This window comes from Myxocyprinus asiaticus, chromosome 16 (genome assembly GCF_019703515.2).
Source record: "Myxocyprinus asiaticus isolate MX2 ecotype Aquarium Trade chromosome 16, UBuf_Myxa_2, whole genome shotgun sequence".
In the NCBI taxonomy this organism is placed as follows: domain Eukaryota; kingdom Metazoa; phylum Chordata; class Actinopteri; order Cypriniformes; family Catostomidae; genus Myxocyprinus; species Myxocyprinus asiaticus.
The window spans coordinates 22,568,850-22,591,341 of NC_059359.1; the positions used below are offsets into that span (position 1 = coordinate 22,568,850).

Genomic DNA, 22,492 nt, shown 5'->3' on the forward strand with positions numbered 1-22,492 from the left:
TGAGGCAGCGCCCGTGGCAGTCGGAGGCAGAGAGATAACGACCGCATCCAGGAATTACACAAAGACGGAACGGCATCTTTAAAAAGACACGTCTTTAAAAAGATGTTCATGTCAATGTGCTGCTCTAATAGAGGAAAATATACTCTTTGTAGAGATATATACTCTCTTAGTAGCGCTGTAGAAGCACCCAGGGGCATAGTCTGCACTAAGCGTGCAGAAGGAGAGAAAGCCGCTGGAATGCGCCGTATATCCAAAAGCATACGCTTCTTTTGAGGTGAATGGACCGGCAGTGGAATTCAGCTCTCTGACACACAACCACTCGGCTCCGAAGAAAAAATCTGAATGAGTGGTTGCAAGCCAGCTCCTTTTATACCCGTATGTCCGGGGGAGTGGCATGCAAATTCCACTCGCCAATTCTCATTGGCCTTTTCTCAAAGATTAGAGGTGTTTGGGGCTCCCAAGGGCGACCCCTAGTGTCACTACATCGACACAATGTCGAGTGAGTGACAGAAGGGGAACAGTGTTTTTATTTTAATATCAGCTATATTTATGCAGACTGTTAGTTGTGATTTCAAAGTTTTATTATTGTCGAAGGTCAGACTTGAACCGGGGTCCTTCTTGTCTGCATTCAAACCTTCCATTTGCACCAAAAAAAAAAGGAAAGAAAAAAAGATTTTTTTGGGTAAAATAAGAATATTTATCTACCAATATTGCCTACAAAATCGCAGGGGGGCTCTTAATTTTCCCTTCTCCTTCTTTTCCTCTTTTTATCTTCCTTCTTCCTCCCCCTTTTCCCATCCTTCCCCCATCAAACAAACTATTGTTCCCCAGCTTTGGTGCAGCGGTTAGAGCAATGGTCTTGTAAACTAGGGGTCACGAGTGCGATCCTCGCTGGGGCCTGAAAGATACCTCAAAGTCCCTTTTGAGCAATAATCAAAATAAAATGGCATATATACAGCCAATATAAGAGAGCCAAAACGATGTGACGTGGCATGTATAGCGCTGCAGGATAGGCACACACATGAGCTTAAATTTGCCATCTGAACTTACAACCTAATAAGTCCAGCTTGTGTGCTTTTGAAGAACATGACATCAGAATCTTACTTTGTAAAAACATGTAACATATACTGTACACTTTATGACATATGCATTGTAGTGAAAGTTATTAATAATCCATTTACGTAAAACAACATCTATTCATATGCTAAAAGTGTCAAATATACTCACGAAAGCTGTCATTCATAAAAACAAAGTAGTGATTTAATTAATCAAAAACATTTAAATACCAAAACATTTAGGTATAAAAGGTCTAACATATCTTTAAACCACATTTATAAATTTGATAAACTCAAGGGTGAGAAAGTGTAAAATGTCCAGGCACAAAAAACAATCATTTAAAACAAAACAATACAAAAGTCTGTAGAAACTTACAAAGGCATTAAAGTACAAACAACATTAAGTAGACAGAGTTAGCAAATTAACTAGATCAGAAACCTTTTGTCAACCAAAGTTTTGTTGGCCAGGTTCCTGCGGCCTATTCCATTTCGGATTAGCCTAAAGATCTGAGGGAGAACACAGAGAAATTTCACCTTAATCACCTGAAGACTACAAAATGCAATCAGTTGTTTAACACACACACACACACACACACAAATACTGACCAGTTGCTGGAGGTATGTTAACACTGCTGCTAGAATGAAGTTCTGACTGCCCAGATCCACCACACAGAAGAAGAGTGTGTCAAAGATCAAAAGTACAGCCTCATTACCATAATAAAGAACATCGGTGAATGAGTGAGAATCATCTGAGGAAAGATAAACACAAAGACATCATGTTCCCACTCTCAAAAAGGAGGCTAAATTTCCTGCAAACAAGATATATCTGTGAAGAAACAGAACGTTTCAAAGTACTCAACAACTATACACAGCATACATTTATGTGATTGAAAGCAATGACTGTTACAGTTGTGGCCAGAAATATTGGCACCCTTGGTAAATATGAGCAAAGAAGGCTGTGAAAAATATGACTTTATTGTTTATCCTTCTAATCTTTCATTCAAAATATGAACAAAAATCTAACCTTTAATTAAAGAAAACTAATTGAAAGGGAAAAAAGTCTCATAATTAAATAAATATTTTTCTCCAAAACATGTTTGCCACAATTATTGGCACCCCTAGAAATTCTTGAGTAAAATAAATCTGTAGTATATTCCAATTCATATTTAAATTTTTTTAGTACACCTGGGTGACAAAGAACATGAAATTGTTCAGCCATGACTTCCTGTTTCACATGGGTATAAATATGAGCTAACACACAGGCCAAATTCACTTAGTCATCCATAACAATGAGTAAGACCAAAGAATAAAGTTATGATGTGCAGCAAAAGGTTGTTGAGCTTCACAAAATGGGAAGTGGCTATAAGAAAATAGCTAAAGCATTGAAAATACCCATTTCCACCATCATGGCAATAATTAAGAAGTGCCAATCAACTGGAGATGTTACGAATTGACCTGAAAGTGTAATGTGTAGGTGCTGGATAGAATGACCCAGGAGCAGAGGTAATAGCTCCAAAAATATTAATTACTAAAGTCAGTAATGTGCCACCACACAGAGTAGAGAGTAGGAGGAGGAGCTTGGCAGAATCCTCCGTAGAAGCTTGGTGATGAGAGAGAGATGTCCAGCATACAATGTGAGCAACAGCAGAAGTGTAGATCCCTGGCATGCGGGCATAGAGTTGAAATCCTTTGTGGATTGCCAGGCTGAACTCAGCAAAGACTGGAAGGCAAACCAACAGTGACAAGACAGGACCAGCTAGACAAGGTGAGCGAAGTTAGTACTCAATTTAGCATAATAATCTGGCAAAGAAACAGAGAAACATGAGGGCATATGTAGGGAGTGCAATCAGGCTGGAACAGGTGTTGCTCGACAAGCAATCAGTGACAAGATTGGTGCCGCCCTGAGAACATTCCCATGGAAACGCCGATCATGCCAGTCGAGCGCAGCTGCGAAACACGAGTGAGAGAAAATGACAAAACAAACCTGCAGGCTTACCAGAACCGTGACAGTACCCCCCCCAGGCAGAATTGGCTTGCCGGAGGTTAAACTATGAGGGCGCGTCCAGGATGTCCCGAGCTGGGACCCAACACCTCTCCTCAGATCCATGCCCCTCCACCTAACATCGGTCAGTCTCCTGACCGTGTATGCCGGAGAGCCAGCAATAAGACACGGAGGAGGAGGGACAGGAGTGGTGGGAAGTAAGACAACGTAAAACAGGTTTGATTTTAGAAATGTGAAAAACTGGATGGATATGCTTGAGGTAAGGAGGTAGTTTGAGATGAACCACCACCGGGCTAATGACCTTGGCGATGGGAAACAGTCCGATAAACCTAGGACCCAGCTTATGTGAGGGGAGTTGGAGAGGGGTATCCTTAGAGGCAACCAAACCTTCTGCCCACACACATAAGTTGGGGCCTTAACCTAGTGCCGGTCCACAGACCTCTTAATGCGAGAGTCATTCCACATGAGGAATTTACCATTCATCTGGCGGCTTTCCAGGTGCGTCGGCACCTCTGTGAAAAGGCGTGACCAGACGGAACCTGGATGTCGGGTTCTTGTGCGGGGAACAGATGGGGCCGGTAACCGAGGCTACACTGGAAGGACGATAACCCCATAGACGACGACTGCAAGGAGTTATGGGTGTACTTGACCCAGACTAAATGATCAACCCAAGAAGACGGGTTACGGGAGGCCACACAACGCAGAGCTTTCACCAGCTCCTGATTCGCCCGCTCAGCTTGCACATTTGTTTGGGGATGGAATCCAGAGGACAAACTCACTGTAGCCCCCACCTGTTTGGCAGAACTCTGCCCAAAAACGTGACACAAACTGGGGGCCTCTGTCAGAAACCATGTCGACCGGGAGGCCTTGAATGCGGAAGACGTGATTAAAGACTGCTACCGCTGTCTCCCTCACTGAAGGTAATTTGGGGAGGGGAATAAAGTGAGCCGCTTTCGAGAACCGGTCCACTACAGTCAAAATGACTGTGTTGCCTTGGGAGGAGGGACACCAGTTACAAAATCCATGGCTATGTGCGACCAGGGTTTTGTTAGTTGTGCAAATGGGGCATGCTGCAATGAAGCGACATTTGTCCTGCACTAGTGATGGCCACCAGAATCATTGTCTAATGAGCGTCTGGGTACGAGTCAATCCAGGATGTTAGATGACTGACTCCACTGTAGGACATGCATCCGGAGAGATCGTGGAACAAATAACCGACCTGCTGGGCACGCGGCTGGAGACGCGGTGTTGCATAGCGCCATGCGGACTTTGGCCTCCACCTCCCAGGATACCATAACCATCACGTGAGTGGAGGGTAGAATGGTATCTGGTGGGACAGTGGAGGTCTCAACTTCAAAACATCAAGAGAGAGTCAGGCTTGATGTTTTTAGAGCCCGGGCGATACGACAGCATGAAGATAAAGCATGTGAAAAATAATGCCCAGTGGGCCTGCCTAGAGTTGAGACGTTTGGCGTTACAAATATAGTCTAGGTTCTTATGATCTGTCCAGACCACGAAAGGTACCCCGAACCCCCTAACAAGTGACGCCACTCGCCCAAGGCCAACCAGACAGCCAATAATTCTCTGTTGCTGACGTCGTAATTCCATTCAGCTGGGGTTAAACGATGCGAAAAAAGGCACACGGATGCATCTTTCCATCCAAAGGGGAGTGCTGGGACAGGACTGCTCCGACACCAACCTTGGACGCATCCACCTCCACCATGAACTGATTTGCGTGATCGGGAGTAACTAGAATACGTGCGTCCTCGGCTACTGGGGACCAACAAAAATCAATGCGAGTGGAGGTGAGATCTGTCAAAGGTGTGACGAGCTGACTGTAATTCCTAATAAACCTCCGATAAAAATTAGCGAACCCCAGAAACCTCTTCAAGTCCTTGCGAGAATCTGGGGTTGGCCAATCGGAAACAGCCTTTACCTAAGTCGGGTCCATGCGCACTACCTCGGACGAAACGATGACCCTAGAAATGGAACCGACTGTACATGAAAAGCACACTTCTCCGCCTTGACAAAAAGCTGATTCTCTAACAGGCTGGAGCACCCGCCAGACGTGCTGCACATGGTCCTGGTTATTCTGGGAGAAGATCAGAATTTCATCAAGATAAACAAACATGAACCGATTGACCATGTCTCGAAGCACGTCATACACGAGCCCTTGGAAGACAGCGGGGGTGTTGACCACTCAAATATTCGAAGTGCCCCATATTGGTGTTAAATTCCATCTTCCACTCATCCCCCTCCCTAATTCGGACAAGGTGATAAGCGTTGCGTAGGTCCAACTTCGTAAAGACGGATGCCCCCTGCAAGAGTTCAAGGGCTGAGGACATCACCAGCAAAGGAGGAGGAAGGGCGAATGAGACCGGCTGCCAGAGAATCATTGATGTACCTGTTCATGACCTCCCTCTCAGGAGCCGAGAGCGAATACAGCCGTCCCCGAGGCGGAGAAGTGCCAGGAAGTAATTCGATAGCACAATTGTATGGGCGATGAGGAGGAAGGGTCACGGTGTGGGACTTGCTGAACACCACCCTCAGATCAAGGTATATCGACGGTAATTCCGCTGTTTCATCCTGCAATGAAAGACAAGACTGGCCAGGCGAAACAGCATAGTTAAGACAATAAGGACTACAAGCAAGAACAGTGTCTGTTGACCAATCGATGTGTGGGTTGTGCTCTACCAACCAAGGATGCCCCAACACTACCGGAGCTGATGGAGACAGGATAACGAGGAATGACAACTGCTCCGTATGATTCCCGGAGATAAACGTGACCGGCTCAGTTATGATGAGTGATGACGGACAGTGGTGTTCCGCTCAGGGTATGGGCGCTGATAGGTTCATCCAGCGAAATGTGGGAAGTCACCATTTAGATGCTAATTCAAGGTCCATAAAATGATCCACAGTATGACAGGCCGATCCAAACTGCAGTCGAGCTGAGAGAAGTGTCTGAAGTCCAGGAGATTTATCCAAAGGTGTTACGCTCGCCAGTAACCCCTCTCCTACTGACAAGCGATGTCTTTTAATGGACAGGCACAGCAAGGTGACCTGGGGCAGCACAATACAGACACAGTCCATTAATAAGGCGCCGCTGTTTCTCCCTATGGGAGATATGAGTCCTGGCGACTTGCATGGGTACATGATCAGGTCAAGGTTCAGGCAAATAGGCTGGCAAGGCAGAGCAGGAGGAAAGTGGCAGTGATGGCGACGTAGAGCGAGGCGTTGATCGACTCAAATAGCCAAATCCACCAAATCGAAGCGTGGAGGCAAATCTAATGAATATATCTCATCCAAAATGTCATCAGAAAGCCCATGCAGAAAGTGATCTCTCATAGCATAATCATTCCATTAAAAAGAAGCAGCAAGAGTGCGAAACTCCATCGCGTAATCCGTAACACGTCGATCTCCATGGGAGAGTACAGACAATATCCTCCCAACCTTGAGCCGAGCAATCAAACACTCAACGGAGCTCCCAAATAAATGTCTGATATGAAGCGCAGCAGGGACGTCTGTTGTCCCACATAGCAGTGCCTCATTCACCAGACCTACCGGTGAGGAGTGTAATGACACAAACCATCTTCATGGCGAACGTGGAGGGTTGCAATGTAAAGAACAGGGAACACAGTGAGATGAATGCGCTGCAGGATTCAGCCTCACCTGAACACGGGGTAGGATATGGAATGTGGGCTTCAAAACATCCAGAATACACAGGTGTCATGGGGGCTGTTGGGGAAACCTCCCGTGGAGATTCAGGATTCGGAGATGGGCGGAGCTATTGCACACAGGAGGTGAGATGGGCGAGACGTGAGGCCATCGCCTCCAAAGCCTGGTTAGCGGCAGCAATCTGGTCTTGCTGACGTCCCAGCAGAAATCCCTGCTGAGAAAGGATGGAGCGAAGAATGGAATTCTTCGCTGGGTCCATGTTGTGGCCAGATTATTCTGTAACGTGTAAGTGTTGGACATAATGACCCAGGAGCAGAGGTAACATTTGCCACCATGCAGAGTAGAGAGTAGTGTGTTCGTCAGTAGAGTGTGTGCATCGTGGAAGTCAGGAGGAGCTTGGCAGTATCCTCCGTAGAAGCAGGGGTGTAAATCGGACATTTCATCATGATACAATCTTGAATCGATTCTCTTGGCCTGTGATCTGATATTTGCAGATACTTCAAAGTCTGCCGTGATATGATTCGATTCAGCGGCCTGCGATCGATATTCCGATATTATTTGCCTATTTTACACAATCAATTAAAAAAAAATGTTTGCTCTCAAATGCAACCAAAATATTATTTTATTATTTTATTCAGCTCTCTGTATACACATTGGGACATCCACAACAAAATAAGGTACTTCAGATGCTGAAAAAAAAATTATACAGATAAATAATATAAAAAATAAAGTCACACACAAGTGATCATCACTCGTTTGATGACAGCTAATTTTTCAGTTTAGTCCATTTCAAAATACTTATGTACCCAAGACTTGTTTCCAACTATCTGTGCTATCCGTGGTTTTCTTCAGGTGGCTGCCTATATCGCCTATGCCAGGATCCGCCAGTCATTTAATGTTAAAAAACACAGTTTCACGCTGCATAGCCACTAGACAGACAATATCCACGTTAACATTCAGCTGTAATTACAAATTCTCATGTAAAATTCAAATGGGTCGCATGCGCAACGATATCGATGGAAGCCCGAATTAATCACGCGTGTGAGCCACTCTGAGTGCCCAGGTAATGAGCTCACACGGATCCTGTCAATGGAGCTCACATTTCGCGGGAAGCCTGGTTGATGCGTGCGCACACTGCACGGATAGCAGAGCACAATTTGGTTTCAAAGACCCCACGCATATCCGTGTCCCACATGAAAAGCATATTTAGCGCTCATAAAGTCAAATTAATGTAATAAGGTTGCTTCATCGCCTGATGGAAACGCGTACGGACGTAGTTGAAATGAGAGTATTAAAATAAAGGTACATCTTAAAAAAATTTCTATATCGATATTTACGTGTTGTATCGATAACATTGGATCGTTGGTCATCGGATCAATGCATCGATCCAGATCGATGGATCATTACACCCCTACGTAGAAGCTTGGTGATGAGAGAGATGTCCAGCGGACAATGCGGTCAACAGCAGAAGTATAGATCCCCGGCATGTGGGCAAAGAGCGGAATTCCTTTGTGGATTGCCAGACTGAACTCAGCAAAGACTGGAAGGCAAACCACAACCCGAACAACGTGGGCAAACCAACAGAGTGAAAAAACAGGACCAGCTAGACAAGGAGAGTGAGGTTAGTACTCAATTTAGCATAATAATCTGGCAAAGAAACAGATAAATATGAGGGCATATGTAGGGAGTGCAATCAAGCTGGAACAGGTGATGCTCGACAAGCAATCAGTGGCATGATTGGCGCCGCACTGAGAACAATGAACGTTCCCATGGAAATGCCGATCATGCCACTCGAGTGCACCTGCGAAACACAAGGGAGAGAAAATGACAAAACAAACAAAACAAACCTGCGGGTTTACCAGAACCGTGACAGAAAGAGGACGTGTGTCTATATTGTCTCCACGCATGGTGAGGAGGATGGTTCGCAGCTGGAGAATTGTAGGAATTAGCTGGGTCTTGGGGTCAGAAAGTCTCCAAAACTACAATCAGACATCACCTACTTCACAACAAATTGTTTGGGAGGGTTTCAAGAAAAAAGCCTCTGCTCTCATCCAACAACAAACTCAAGCATTTTCAGTTTGCCAGACACTACTGGAACTTCAAATGGCACCGGGTTCTATGGTCAGATGAAACAAAAATAGAGCTTTTTGGCAGTAAACACCAGAGACACGCAGAGAGGTAGCCATATGGAAAAGTACCTCATGCCCACGGTTAAATATGGTGGTGGATCTTTAATTTTGTGGGGCTGTTTTTATGCCAGAGGTCCTGGACATCTTGTTTGGATACATGGCATCATGAACTCTATCAAATACCAACAGATAAAAAATAAAAACCTGATTACCTCTGCCAGAAAGTTTAAATGGATTGTGATTTGATATTCCAGCAGGACAATGATACAAAACACACATCAAAATCAACACAAAAAGAGTTCACTGACCACAAAATCAAGGTTCTGCCATGGCCATCCCAGTCCCCTGACCTGAACCCCATAGAAAACCTGTGTGGTGAACTGAAGAGGAGAGTCCACCAGCGAGAACCTCTGAATTTGAAGGATATGAAGAGATTCCGTATGGAGGAATGTTCTCAGATCACTTGCCATGTGTTCTCCAACCTCATTAGGCATTATAGGAGAAGACTCAGAGCTGTTATCTTTGCAAAGGAAGGTTGCACAAAGTATTGAATAAAAGGGTGCCAATAATTGTGCCACATATTTATTAGGCAAAAATATTATTTTTTTTTATAAAACTTTTGTTGTGTTTGGAATTTTTTGATATCTATTTGAGGATAGATTTTTGTGAATATTTTGAATGAAAGACCAAAAGAATAAACAATAAGGATATATTTTTCACAGCCTTCTTTTCTCAAATTTATCAAGGGTGCCAATATTTTTGACCACCACTGTATGTGTTTATATGACTTTAATAGTGTTTACCATTGTAAAAGATGCTTTTATCTAATGGCTCTAGGAACTCCATACCGATGAGTCTCTCAAATAGCAACTTATCCTTCACTATGTAATCCATCTCACGATGTGCCTGAGAAAACAGCATTCAGTATGAACAAAACAAAACTCCAACAAACCACACTCAACTACAAATTAAATCTCAAGCATAGATAAAATGGCTTGTAATACATTACTCACGTGATCAATGACTGAGCCCAGGAAACGGTTCATGGTATGGTATGCTTTTGTGCTCTGCTCACATGGATTGGCTGATGCATCCACCAATCTTGAGGGCCCATTTCTCTGTAGGTGAAGAGACATTATTTCAGCCTTTTCAGCAGTGGCGGTTCTGGCTTAATTGTTGCCCGAGATCTGACATGGAGCCCCTACGATGTTGACAACTTTTTATTACAGAACTATGCTTTACACACAAAATATATTAAAGGGACAGTTCACCCAAAACCAAAAAAAATTCTCTTATTATTTACTCACCCTCATGCCATTCCTGATGTGTATGAATTTCTTCTTTCTGCTGAACACAAAACTTTTTAGTAGAATATGTCAGCTTTACAGGCCCATTCAATGCAAGATTTAACTAGATTTAACCACTGGAGTCTTATGGATTAATTGTATGCTGCCTTTGTGCTTTTTGGAGCTTCAAAGTTCAGGCCACCATTCACTTGCATCTTATGGACCTACAGAGCTGTAATATTCTTCTAAAAATCTTCATTTGTATTCTGCAATGGCATATTATATTAACATTTACATTATATATACAGGTGCATCTCAATAAATTAGAATGTCGTGGAAAAGTTCATTTATTTCAGTAATTCAACTCAAATTGTGAAACTCGTGTATTAAATAAATTCAGTGCACACAGACTGAAGTAGTTTAAGTCTTTGGTTCTTTTAATTGTGATGATTTTGGCTCACATTTAACAAAAACCCACCAATTCACTATCTCAAAAAATTAGAATACATCATAAGACCAATAAAAAAAACATTTTTAGTGAATTGTTGGCCTTCTGGAAAGTATGTTCATTTACTGTATATGTACTCAATACTTGGTAGGGGCTCCTTTTGCTTTAATTACTGCCTCAATTCGGCGTGGCATGGAGGTGATCAGTTTGTGGCACTGCTGAGGTGGTATGGAAGCCCAGGTATCTTTGACAGTGGCCTTCAGCTCATCTGCATTTTTTGGTCTCTTGTTTCTCATTTTCCTCTTGACAATACCCCATAGATTCTCTATGGGGTTCAGGTCTGGTGAGTTTGCTGGCTAGTCAAGCACACCAACACCATGGTCATTTAACCAACTTTTGGTGCTTTTGGCAGTGTGGGCAGGTGCCAAATCCTGCTGGAGAATGAAATCAGCATTTTTAAAAAGCTGGTCAGTAGAAGGAAGCATGAAGTGCTCCAAAATTTCTTGGTAAACGGGTGCAGTGACTTTGGTTTTCAAAAAACACAATGGACCAACACCAGCAGATGACATTGCACCCCAAATCATCACAGACTGTGGAAACTTAACACTGGACTTCAAGCAACTTGGGTTATGAGCTTCTCCACCCTTCATCCAGACTCTAGGACCTTGGTTTCCAAATGAAATACAAAACTTGCTCTCATCTGAAAAGAGGACTTTGGACCACTGGGCAACAGTCCAGTTCTTCTTCTCCTTAGACCAGGTAAGATGCCTCTGACGTTGTCTGTGGTTCAGGAGTGGCTTAACAAGAGGAATATGACAACTGTAGCCAAATTCCTTGACACGTCTGTGTGTGGTGGCTCTTGATGCCTTGACCCCAGCATCAGTCCATTCCTTGTGAAGTTCACCCAAATTCTTGAATCGATTTTGCTTGACAATCCTCATAAGGCTGCGGTTCTCTCGGTTGGTTGTGCATCTTTTTCTTCCACACTTTTTCCTTCCACTCAACTTTCTGTTAACATGCTTGGATACAGCACTCTGTGAACAGCCAGCTTCTTTGGCAATGAATGTTTGTGGCTTACCCTCCTTGTGAAGGGTGTCAATGATTGTCTTCTGGACAACTGTCAGATCAGCAGATTGTGTAGCCTAGTGAACCAAACTGAGAGACCATTTTGAAGGCTCAGGAAACCTTTGTAGGTGTTTTGAGTTGATTAGCTGATTGGCATGTCACCATATTCTAATTTTTTGAGATAGTGAATTGGTGGGTTTTTGTTAAATGTGAGCCAAAATCATCACAATTAAAAGAACCAAAGACTTAAACTACTTCAGTCTGTGTGCATTGAATTTATTTAATACATGAGTTTCACAATTTGAGTTGAATTACTGAAATAAATGAACTTTTCCACGACATTCTAATTTATTGAGATGCACCTGTACATAACATAAATTGCACAATTAAAATATAGAGTCAATAAATAAAGAAAATGCAGAATACTTACAAATTGCTACTTGTGCTATTACACCTTATCCTTCATTTAAAATTCAACCCTCCCCTCCAAGTTTTCATTGATGCAAAATCATTTATGACTTTGTCATACTGTATCTTCCCAGAAATCACATGGTTGGTTTTCATTTTCTCAAGACCACTGAGGCAATCCTGTGTCATGGTGTACCTATACTTTTAATCATGCTTATCTTATTTGTTCAGAATGTAAGAATGCATTATGAACATCCATAATCCTAACCATATAAAGCCTTTAAGGCGGAGTATCCTGTCAGGAACAACTCGGGGCACCTTTCTCCCATCGTGATCTTGCAAGCTCTGTGTGGGGTGGCACAATTTGGGGAAACTTTCTCCCATTGCAATCTTGCAAGCTCAGGGCAGGGGCGTGGTGGCACGATTTGGGGCACCTTTCTCCCATCACGATCTTGAGAGCTCTGTGCGGGGGTGGACGCGGCCAAGGAGGTACCCTGTTGTGCCGCCCCAGGCGGCTGCCTATATCGCCTATGCCAGGATCCGCCAGTCAATTAATGTTAAAATACACAGTTTCACACTGTATAGCCACTAGACAGACAATATCCATGTTAACATGATTTTAGTGTGATAAAATGAGAAATCTACCCATTATGTTGTTTACCAGATTACAGGGTTTACCAGTGTTATGTTGTCAGAACAACCGAGTTGTAATATTGGATATAACTTTACACATATAAGGATGCTATACTTTTCAAACAGTGTTTATTTTAACGTTTATGGACTGCCCCCATTCCCATTCACTCACTGTTACCATGTTTTTGAAGAAACAAAGGGCAAGACAAAATTATTTTTTTGTGGTTATCAACATAATGCCACAGATGCTGTCGATTAAGCTTAACTTGTATTAAACCAGGAACATTCCTTAAACCTTATATTAAAACAATGGAATCCTACAGTTTGTCCCCATTTAGAAAATGTGTCTGTGGGTTCATACCCTGTTTATTGGATCAATTATCCGATCATACTGTGCTCGTAGGCAGTTGGTTATTGAAATCTGAAATGTCTGTGCGTCTGAGTTTGGCAACAGTCCCCTTTGGCCACACAGATTTTCCTAATTGAAGAGCACACAAGCACAACATGTCAGTGGACCATACACACTTCCACTATTATATATCTGAATGACAGAAACTCCCTCTTACCGCCTCCCTCTTCAGGTTTGTATTCATCTCGTCCATGTTAGTATCAGCATGACCATGAACAGAGCGTCCATGAATGTAGTAGCCAAAACATCGATGAGACAGCAGAAGCACTGATATCTAACAGACCATACATTTCAAATTATACTTTTTCAAGGAAGAAAAGTCCAAAATAACAAATGGCAACATTAAACCATTTTGTATAGTCTAAAATTGTACATTTACTGTCAATTATATAAATTATAAAATATAGGATTTATCCTTCCTTTTGCTCACTTGAAAAGATTTCTAACCTCATACTTACATTACTGATTGAGCACAGATCCACAAACTGGCGAATCTTGTCTTCAACAAAGCGTTCATGGAACACTGTGAAGAATATTATCTAAAATAAAATTACACAAAAAGGAGGATGTGAAATAGCACACGCGACTCTCACAAACAAATACAGGGAGCGATTAGCATGTATCTAATAAAGATCAGATTTACAAGCCTGTTTATTTTCCATGTGCCTTGCTACACAGGGTAAAACAATATGTATGCTAGACTGTTTGCCCATAAAGCTGCTTTTCCTTGTTCACTTGATGAAAATATGACTTGAAGTGCTTATGCATGTAGTATGTATAAATATACTGCATATGGCTGCTTGCTTTTGTGTATGTGTATGTTTTTACCTGTATTAAGCCAATGCATAGCCACATAGCAGAAGCTACGCCATAGCGTAGTATAAGGCTGTAGGAAGGTGTGTATACTTCAGGAGATCGATGCAGATTGGACGAGGGGTCCCTAAAAGCCAAGTTTGAGAAGCCCACCACCTGCAAACATAAATTATACCAATGGCTGTGTACTGTAATGTACGTGTAGCACATCAGGTACAGCATGGCACTAGCAACACCAAGGTCATTTTTGCCATTTGTAATTTTTTTGATAGAGTGTGTATTTCTATATTGCTGTACATGATCTTCCAGATCAAACTCTACACTATAACTGTCCACTGAGGAAACTGACGGAATGGGTAATGATGTCCTGTGGGCCTCACCTCCAGAAAGAAGAGCACGGCGATAACCTGAAAAGTGGGACTGATCTTGCGAATGGTCTGAATCTCATTCCACTCATTGGCAACAAAGTACGTTCTCCAGATACTAACGGGAGATGCTTGACACTTTGTCTCACCAGACCCTGAGTACATAACATCAAATAAGAAATATTAGAATAAAAAACTGCTGTGTGGAGTAAGATTATAAAAACCATTGTGATTCAGATTTAGATGCTATTGAATTATTCAGACCAATTTTTAAACAAATTTGACTAATTCACTGAAAATACCTGACTAAAAAAATGATTCAATAAGGATTCTATTTGCAAGTTTTGTTTGACAGAAGAGCAATATCTAGCCAATTAATATTTTAGAAAAAATCAGTACATTCATTATAGAAATTTCATGACTTTAAAGATTTTATTAATTTCCATAACTTTTTCAGGCCTGAAAAACACAACTTTAAAATTATCTGATAAGTCCATGTTTTTCAAGACTGTGAAAACCCTGTGAAAAATGCATTTGAGAAGCCCAGTAGAGGAAAACTGCAGTGTAATTACCCTCCACAGGTTTACTGGCTTTCCCACGAGGTCTTTCCCAGTCTATAAAGAAAATATCCACTGACAGCTGCACAAAGAGCTTATGAAGAAACTGCACAGTCTAAAACAAAAAGGAGAAGTTGAGTTAAGGAGGAAAGGAAGAGGGAAAAAGAAGGGAGAGAGTGCATTAAATACAGTACTTAACTTATGCAATCTTCAAGTAAGCTGATGTATTTGTACTCACCTTCAATGCAAAGGCACAGCCAACATAAATAACAAAACGCTCCTCCTGAGTTGGTAATGGCAGCAACACGGACACAAATTGCTGGGCCTGGACATGCAGAAAAAAGCCTATTTGATATCTGTCTTGTTGTCAATCTTAGGCCTAAAAAAGTGCCATCAAAAATAATAGGTAGGTATATACTTCAAATCCTAGACATAATATAATTTGATTGGAGATTGGGAAAAACTAAACTGATATCTGAGAAGTGGGTGAGACGAAGTAAACAATAGAAAAAGTGATAGACTTGCCTCCACTGTCTGAACAATATTGAGAGATAGAATAAGAGGGGGAAAAAAGACTTGTGTGAGGATTAATAATAGTGGACTAGATAGTGCAACCCACAATAATGCATGCACACACAAACATAAAACCTATTTAATCTTTAAAACACTGGTACTTAAATGAAAACCTTGAAGAATATGAGCCAGTAGAGTCCTGTTCCCACAGTGATAATAAAGAAAACATTTGCCAGATCACCAGCATAGAACACCAGAAACTTCATAATGGTCTGAAACAGAAAGGGTGATTATTATGTAATCTATGTATGTATTAATAATTGTCTGTGATTTTGACCCCTTACCTGCAGGTCAATGAGAGGAGATGCAATTCTTCTTTTCCAGCTTGCTGTCTTTAATAAAGAGTGGACAACAGCCACTCCACCCAACACACCAAGAGCAATCTGGATGTGATGGCACATATGAACATACAGCATTAAAACAAACACCAGAATTGCCTTTATTACTTAAACAGCAAACTGACATTTGGTCCCTGTTCGTACTCACATCAGTTTTGATCCGAGCCTCATTCTGGTCCATTGTATACTCCAGAGAGAATGACACCTTTACACACACAAATCCACACACAAAGCTATTTTGTAAAATGCTCAGTTTATTCTCTGCAGTTTTCAAACACTATAAAGATCTCATTGGTTATACTGCATATAAAAGCATGCTGTAGACTTACAGTAACAGTCTGTGTATTGGGGTCAGTGATGGGTATATCGGAGTAGGCCACGGTCATCAGAGGAGGGTACACCTGTCCTTTCTGTGTATTTGGCACCAGCTGAAACCTGTTTAATACAGGAAACTAAGCTTAATGTGATCGCATTCATCAATAGTTTCGCACTTACATTTTTTATACACGTGCATATATTTAGGATAAAATTTAGAACCAACTCAAACCACACATCTGCAAATTATTTTATATATATTATTTTTAAGAAATGTAATAACTAAGTGACCCTTCAATAAATCTTGGCTGGGTTTCCCGATAACGTTGCAACTTCAGCTTTTACAATCATCTTAACAAACGTCACTCATTACTTTACAATGGAGTAACGCCTCTTTCCCAAAAAAGGGAAAACCTAAATGCACCCTAAATATGCATTTTGGATCGTAAAAAAATGGAGGACATTCACTTGCATTGTTTAGAGGAGGAGGCCTGAAACGAAATCCTAAAAGTCTTAAATTCTGTTTTGATGAAGAAAGAAACTCAGATACATCTTGGATGGCCTGAGGGTGAGTAAATTATCAGCAAATTTTCATTTTTGGTGAACTATTTCACATTTGGGTGAACTATTCCTTGAAGTACTTCATTACGGGAGCTGTCCGGTCCAAAGGTGCTGATCACTTTGGCAGTGTGTCCAGGCGTTTATCATCTCAAAATGAAAATAAGGTGGAAATACTGACAAACATGGAAGTTGTTTGTAATCTTGTCGAGGCGCCGAAATTTATTACCTAACTATTACAGAATTTAATTAAAGAAATAATTATGGCTTTAGTAAGACAGAGTTTCAGATGTTTTGATGCTCAATCATAGAGATGAATGAAAGTGACGCAATGAATGCATGTAATGTGAATGTATGCAATGTGAATCATAAGGGGCTCTCACGTAGCCTAAAGTTTGTTCCTTTGGCTGGAAATGGAACAAATGCACATAGAACATAATGACGGGCATCAGTATTGAACTACTCATAGACCTGTCTAAATTTTAATAGATCATCTGGTTAGCGTTCAAGGCACTGTGTACTTGTAGCCTTACTGCCATTATGCATCATGTAATTTGTTACTGCCTTGTAAAAAGACTACAGGCGAGCCGATTTGAACCAGCCATTGGAGGAAGAAAGAAGAGGAGGATAAAGAGAGAGAGAGGGAATGTCTCATTACACACTCTCGCTCTAATCTCCATTATTCATAATCTCCATAATCTCTGTTAACCATATTTTAATTATTTATTAAGGCATATTTAAGTTTTAAATTGCGTGGTCACATTACTCACATATGTCTTCTTAAATAATCTGTTTAATAAGAACATGTCATCTTTCTATTGCTATTACAATTATGCTTATCAAAGAAGGCTAATATAACATTATGCTGTATAACGTGTTTTGTAAATTTAGACCTATCACGTCCCATGCACAGACTGCGGAGACTTCCTATTGAATTCAATGCAATTTTTTTAACACTTTTTTATCCTCTGAAATAGTTTACAATGGCTTTCCAATGATCAAAATATATTAATATAATTTATTAAATGTCCCATTGTCTTTGATAAACTGTGAAAGATTCCAGAAAGATACGTTAAAGTTGCACTTAATGGATTTAAGAGCAGTTCAAAGCTCTCGTTAATTTATGAAAGTTTTTACGAACTACTTAGATAACGATGCTTTTGGGAAATGCGCCTTAGAGATTAAGTAATACTTAATTGAACTAACGTTCTACTTAGTGCATCAGGAAACCCAGCCCTTCTTTAATTCAGAGTAACAAAAATTATGCAAGTTATTGCTCAATCTGAGACAGGTTCAGCCTTCTAAAATGCAGCCAATCACATGTAGTCTAGCCCTTCATAAACCGTGTTTATTGTGTCTCAACTGGTTTTGAAAATGGCACACTTCGCGTTATTCCATGTTACTGCTGCTCTCTCATGTGAGAGTGCATCTTTAGAGAGTAATGAATGGCTGTTCAGGTGGGGTTGTGTGGAAACCCCTTAAATGGAAATGGTTTGGATGTATTATGCTAAGCACAAACAGCAGGCATGTGTGTTTCTGTGTGTATTACTTACCCAATCTTAATGTTAGAGGCAACACGTATGACTCTGGGTATAGAACTTAAGGACTTTTCCCTTCCACTCAGTGTGTCCACAAGCATCAGCCTCCGGGTCAGGTACCAGTTATTTATGTTAGATCCTGTCACAGCAGAAGTCGATATGGTGATGGAGCAGCAAAGCAAAGCTAAGGCCTCCACACATACTAACGTATAATAGCAGCACTTGTGTTTGTGCTTGTATGTAGTACCTTTGTTAATAAACTGGCCATTGTACTGTTGGTTGAGATTTAGGAGTGGTACTGCTAGAAGACGCCTGTCCTCCTGGGCCTTTTGAATAACCAGGAACACGTCGTAGAATACAGGCTCTGGATAACCAATCAGGAGCTCTGATACAGAGAGCACACACTAAGGAAACAAAAAACAAACAAACAAACAAACAAAAAAAAAACACACATTTTCAAATGAAAAATCAAAACATATATTCACAACACAAAGGCGACACATATGGATACACAACGGAAGATGAGTCAGACAGAGATAACACTCACACTCTGCTTGTAGGCTGTCCCAAACGTGAAGGCAGACTGTTGTCTGGTAGGGATGTCTGGACAAAGCTATAGAGGATAAATGAAGCAACTGTTAGTCTTTCACAATAGTTGAGTTAAATAACATGAGCAATTTGTTGATTTAGACCAATAACCTGTACTCTTAAACATTTGTATTTGAGTTTGTTTAAGTAGGCCTTCACAAAGACCAGAACTGACACTGGTCTTGCCTGCCTACCTGCAGGTTTCCTCCACCGATGCTCTCCCATCTCAGAAACTCCCCACGCACGGAGTACACAGCAGCCAGCAGTGCAATGTTAGTGTTCTGTATGTGGGATGAAGGAAAAGAAAAAGAGTTTGTGAAAATTATTTACTCACTGACTGTATGTTACTTTTAAATTTGTATTTCTCCACCATTCTTTACCTTTTGTGCACCTTTAAAGCTGAATCCAACAGGAAGTGGCTCGGTCTGTAGAGCCTGTGATGCTAACCCAGGCTGCTCCCCATAATACAGCCAAGGCAAGTTTGACCTCCTAGATTGACAACAGTATCTATGAGCATCACAAATAGAAGCAAACTGGGTTCTTCTGCCCATTAGATGTGTGTCAGTACAAGTGGTATATTGATATTACTTATTAGATAGAGACAGAGCAACTCCTTATCTAGACCATGATCTACTGTAAGTAGCTGTAATATGTTGCTGATGCAATATCGGATCAAATTAGGGCTTATTATACAACAGATCTACCCACATTTCATTTCAGCCATTGATCCTGAATTAGTCATATTGTATTTTTTTATTATGCTGACAATGTTGATTTCCAGTGTTATTGATTTTTGTTTTTAATAAATGATTTTGTTTCTGGATTGTTTTTTTTGTTTGTTTTTTTCAAATAGACTGAGATCAAGCCCCATCAGTCTTCTGGAGGGGATCTTATGTGGTTTATTGCAGGACATGTTAGGGTTAGGCACAAAGGTCAGGAATTATGGGTTATCTAAATAGGTTACTGACAAAATTCTAAAGGGAAGGTAAAGGACTATATAGTATATGTATGTGTTACCAGTAAGTGATGTCCTGACTGCTGCCCTGAGCAGCTGTTGCTCTGTAGATTGTGTTGTAGAGGCCACATGCATCATTTGTGATTGTGCTGGATGAGTGCATGTTCATCACACAAATGTTCCCCAGAGTCTGACATGCTGTCCGGTTAGAGAACAGCTACAGTGCAAATAAAAAAAATAAAAAAAGTAATTGACACCAAGTGTGAACACAAATGTTAAAGTCCTTTTAGTGCAAATAATATGTGTGTATAAACTTACCAAACAGGCGGCTGCTGAAGAGTACATAAAGCTTGAAAACCATACTGATGGAACAGGGGTGGCCTGTATAATACAACCACACATTATACTGTAAAAATACTTAACAACTCACCAGCCCACAAATAACAATATACAAACACTACTGATGAAGTTAAAGTGATAGTTCACCCAAAAATGTCATTAAGTCAACCCCATGCCATCCCAGATGTGTGTGACTTTCTTTCTTCTGCTGAACACAAACAAAGACTTTTAGAAGAATAACTCAGCTATGTTGGTCCATAGAAGTGAATGGGTATAAAAACTTTGAAGCTCCAAAAGTACATAAAGGCAGCATAAAAGTAATCCATATGACTCCAGTGGTTAAATCTTCAGTCTTCAAAAGTGATATGATAGGTGTGGGTGATAAACCATCAATATTTAAGACCTTTTTACTATAAATTCTACTCTCTGCCCAGTAGGTGGCGAAATGCAACAAGAATGCTAATAGACAAAAGGAAAAGTAGAAGAATGTGAAAGTGAATGTGGAGATTTATAGTAAAAAAAGGACTTAATATTGGTCTGTTTCTCACCCATACCTATCTTATGGATATGGATTTAAACACTGGAGTCATATGGATTACTTTTATGCTGCCTTTATGTGCTTTTTAGACCTTCAAATTTCTGTCCACCATTCACTTACAGACCTACAGAGCGGAGATACTTTTCTAAAAATCTTCATTTGTGTTCAGCAGAAGAAAGAAAGTCATACACACCTGGGATGGCATGAGTAAATGATGAGAGAATTGTCTTTTTTTGGTGAACTATCCCTTTAAGTTTAAATACTTACCAACTGGGCAAATATGACATTGGGGGCAACTGAGGTTGGCAGATTGTTAGGAGGGAAGCACATTCCTCCTGCCTTTAAATACAAACATAAAAGTTCAAAAAGAGCATCTCTCTCTTGTTGACCTCATTTAATCTCTCTAATTGCATACAATAAACTCTGTATACAAATGTAAACAAGTGCACTGCATATCTGATATTCTCACCAGTATATTTAAGGTCCCGCACACACAAGACTGAGACGAGTTGATGAAAGAGTCCTCGCATCTTACACACCTAAGCATACACATGTGCAAACACACACACACACACACACACACACAAACACACACACACACACACACAATAACAAAAAACAAAAAACAAAAAAACAAACAAAAAAAACAAAAAAAAACAGAGCAGCCAAAATTAATTTATATGCAAGACATGAAAAGTAACATGAAAACATAGTAAGATGGTTAGCCATTGTTTGGAACAGCAGTGTTACCTGTTGCCTGTTGTATCTGGGGCAGAGAAAGCAGGCTCTATTCCACTGCATTCTTCACACCGGGCTTCATTTAATGGATTCCCATTCCCATCTCTCTCCACTGACAAACACACACAGATCTCATGTTATCATAAATAATGCAGCACCATTAATACAAAGGATGCATGTTTGAGTAATTACTTTCAGAGAAAACCCTCCAGGTGCTGAGGTGCACTGCAGATCTACCCTCAAAAAAGCATATTTGAATCATTTTCCTGCAAAAATAAAATAAAACGGCAGGCACCTACCTAACACACTACCCTTAGGACACTGACACTTTCCATTCTCACCCACACTTCCTGGACAACGGATGCACCCATACCCATCATGAGTGACCCCCTGTGAACAAGAGTAATCACATTCTTACATAATATTAGTGTTCTTAATGCAATTGCAATATACTGTATAGTATCTCAAATTAGTAATCCAAATACAGGTCAAACCTGATTAGAATCAGGGCACTGCTGGCATGTGATGGATGCCCCATTACTGACCAGCACCCTGAAACCAGTCTGGCACTCACATGTCAGCCCTAAAAGTCAGAGATGTACAAAATGTTAGTTGACAATTCAGTACACACAGGTTTCATTTTCTACAAACATAAACATGTCTATTGCAAGTATCTATGCGTGAATGTCTTTGTTTATTTTGATATGCGCTGCTGCAGTTGCAGAATGCTATCATTAGCTAATTCACTCGAATGAGTTAGCATTGGTAAAGTAACAGACTCTTGGCTCAATTGACAAAACGACGAGAATATATAGCTAAACAAATAACTTCTATAACCTATACTAGGTTAGTTTGGTAATAAAATGCAGTAATCTGTGCATGCGCACGCAGGATATGCGTACCTGATTTACTGCTGATTTGATTCGGCCCGCATTTCACACAAGACAAGCTCGAAACATCAAAATAGCTTTGCACTCCACAACCTGAAGGCTGCTGAAAAGAGATGGAGAACTGCTGGCAAGAAATAGTTTTCAATTTCAACAGGAAAATGAAGGAGAATCTCCACATGAAACCTCTCAGCGTCCCCGTCGCCATGGTACAGGTGACGTATGATGACGTACGGTGTTCCTGTTTACAGCCTACCGCGCGCTTAAAAGTCTCGTCGAG

At 41.0% G+C, this 22,492-nt stretch overlaps 1 protein-coding gene across 4 annotated transcripts; it reads right to left on the reverse strand.

The window, feature by feature from the left end:
- Nucleotides 1-1,238: 1,238 nt before the first annotated feature.
- On the reverse strand, nt 1,239-22,449 carry tmem67 (transmembrane protein 67). 4 transcript variants are annotated; one of them, XM_051721641.1, is made up of 28 exons: nt 22,228-22,444; nt 21,820-21,908; nt 21,625-21,715; nt 21,338-21,437; nt 21,057-21,126; nt 20,855-20,926; nt 20,029-20,091; nt 19,773-19,927; nt 19,136-19,244; nt 18,950-19,036; nt 18,715-18,780; nt 18,415-18,571; nt 18,183-18,306; nt 16,086-16,191; nt 15,905-15,961; nt 15,703-15,801; nt 15,532-15,630; nt 15,084-15,170; nt 14,861-14,960; nt 14,304-14,443; nt 13,939-14,079; nt 13,569-13,649; nt 13,268-13,384; nt 13,063-13,179; nt 9,875-9,979; nt 9,665-9,767; nt 1,662-1,804; nt 1,239-1,562 (listed from the first exon to the last, which is right to left on the reverse strand). In XM_051721641.1, exons 1-28 carry the CDS (start codon nt 22,418-22,420, stop codon nt 1,482-1,484), a joined length of 2,952 nt encoding a protein of 983 aa, XP_051577601.1. In that variant the 5' UTR covers nt 22,421-22,444; the 3' UTR covers nt 1,239-1,481. The 4 variants fall into 4 exon arrangements, 3 of the variants coding, with proteins under 3 accessions (XP_051577601.1, XP_051577600.1, XP_051577602.1); XM_051721640.1 differs by having other exon boundaries at nt 18,183-18,571; nt 22,228-22,445; XR_007899537.1 differs by lacking the exons at nt 1,239-1,562; nt 1,662-1,804 and adding an exon at nt 10,169-10,205 and having other exon boundaries at nt 22,228-22,449.
- Nucleotides 22,450-22,492: the final 43 nt, after the last annotated feature.

Coding starts and splice junctions, on each gene's coding strand:
- tmem67 (XM_051721640.1), bottom strand. CDS start 22,420: ATGGCGACGGGGACGCTGAGAGGTTTCATGTGGAGATTCTCCTTCATT. Junction 20,092..20,854: donor ATGTCATATTTGCCCAGTTG/GTAAGTATTTAA, acceptor TGTATTATACAG/GCCACCCCTGTTCCATCAGT. Junction 19,037..19,135: donor GCTTTAAAGGTGCACAAAAG/GTAAAGAATGGT, acceptor TCCCACATACAG/AACACTAACATTGCACTGCT.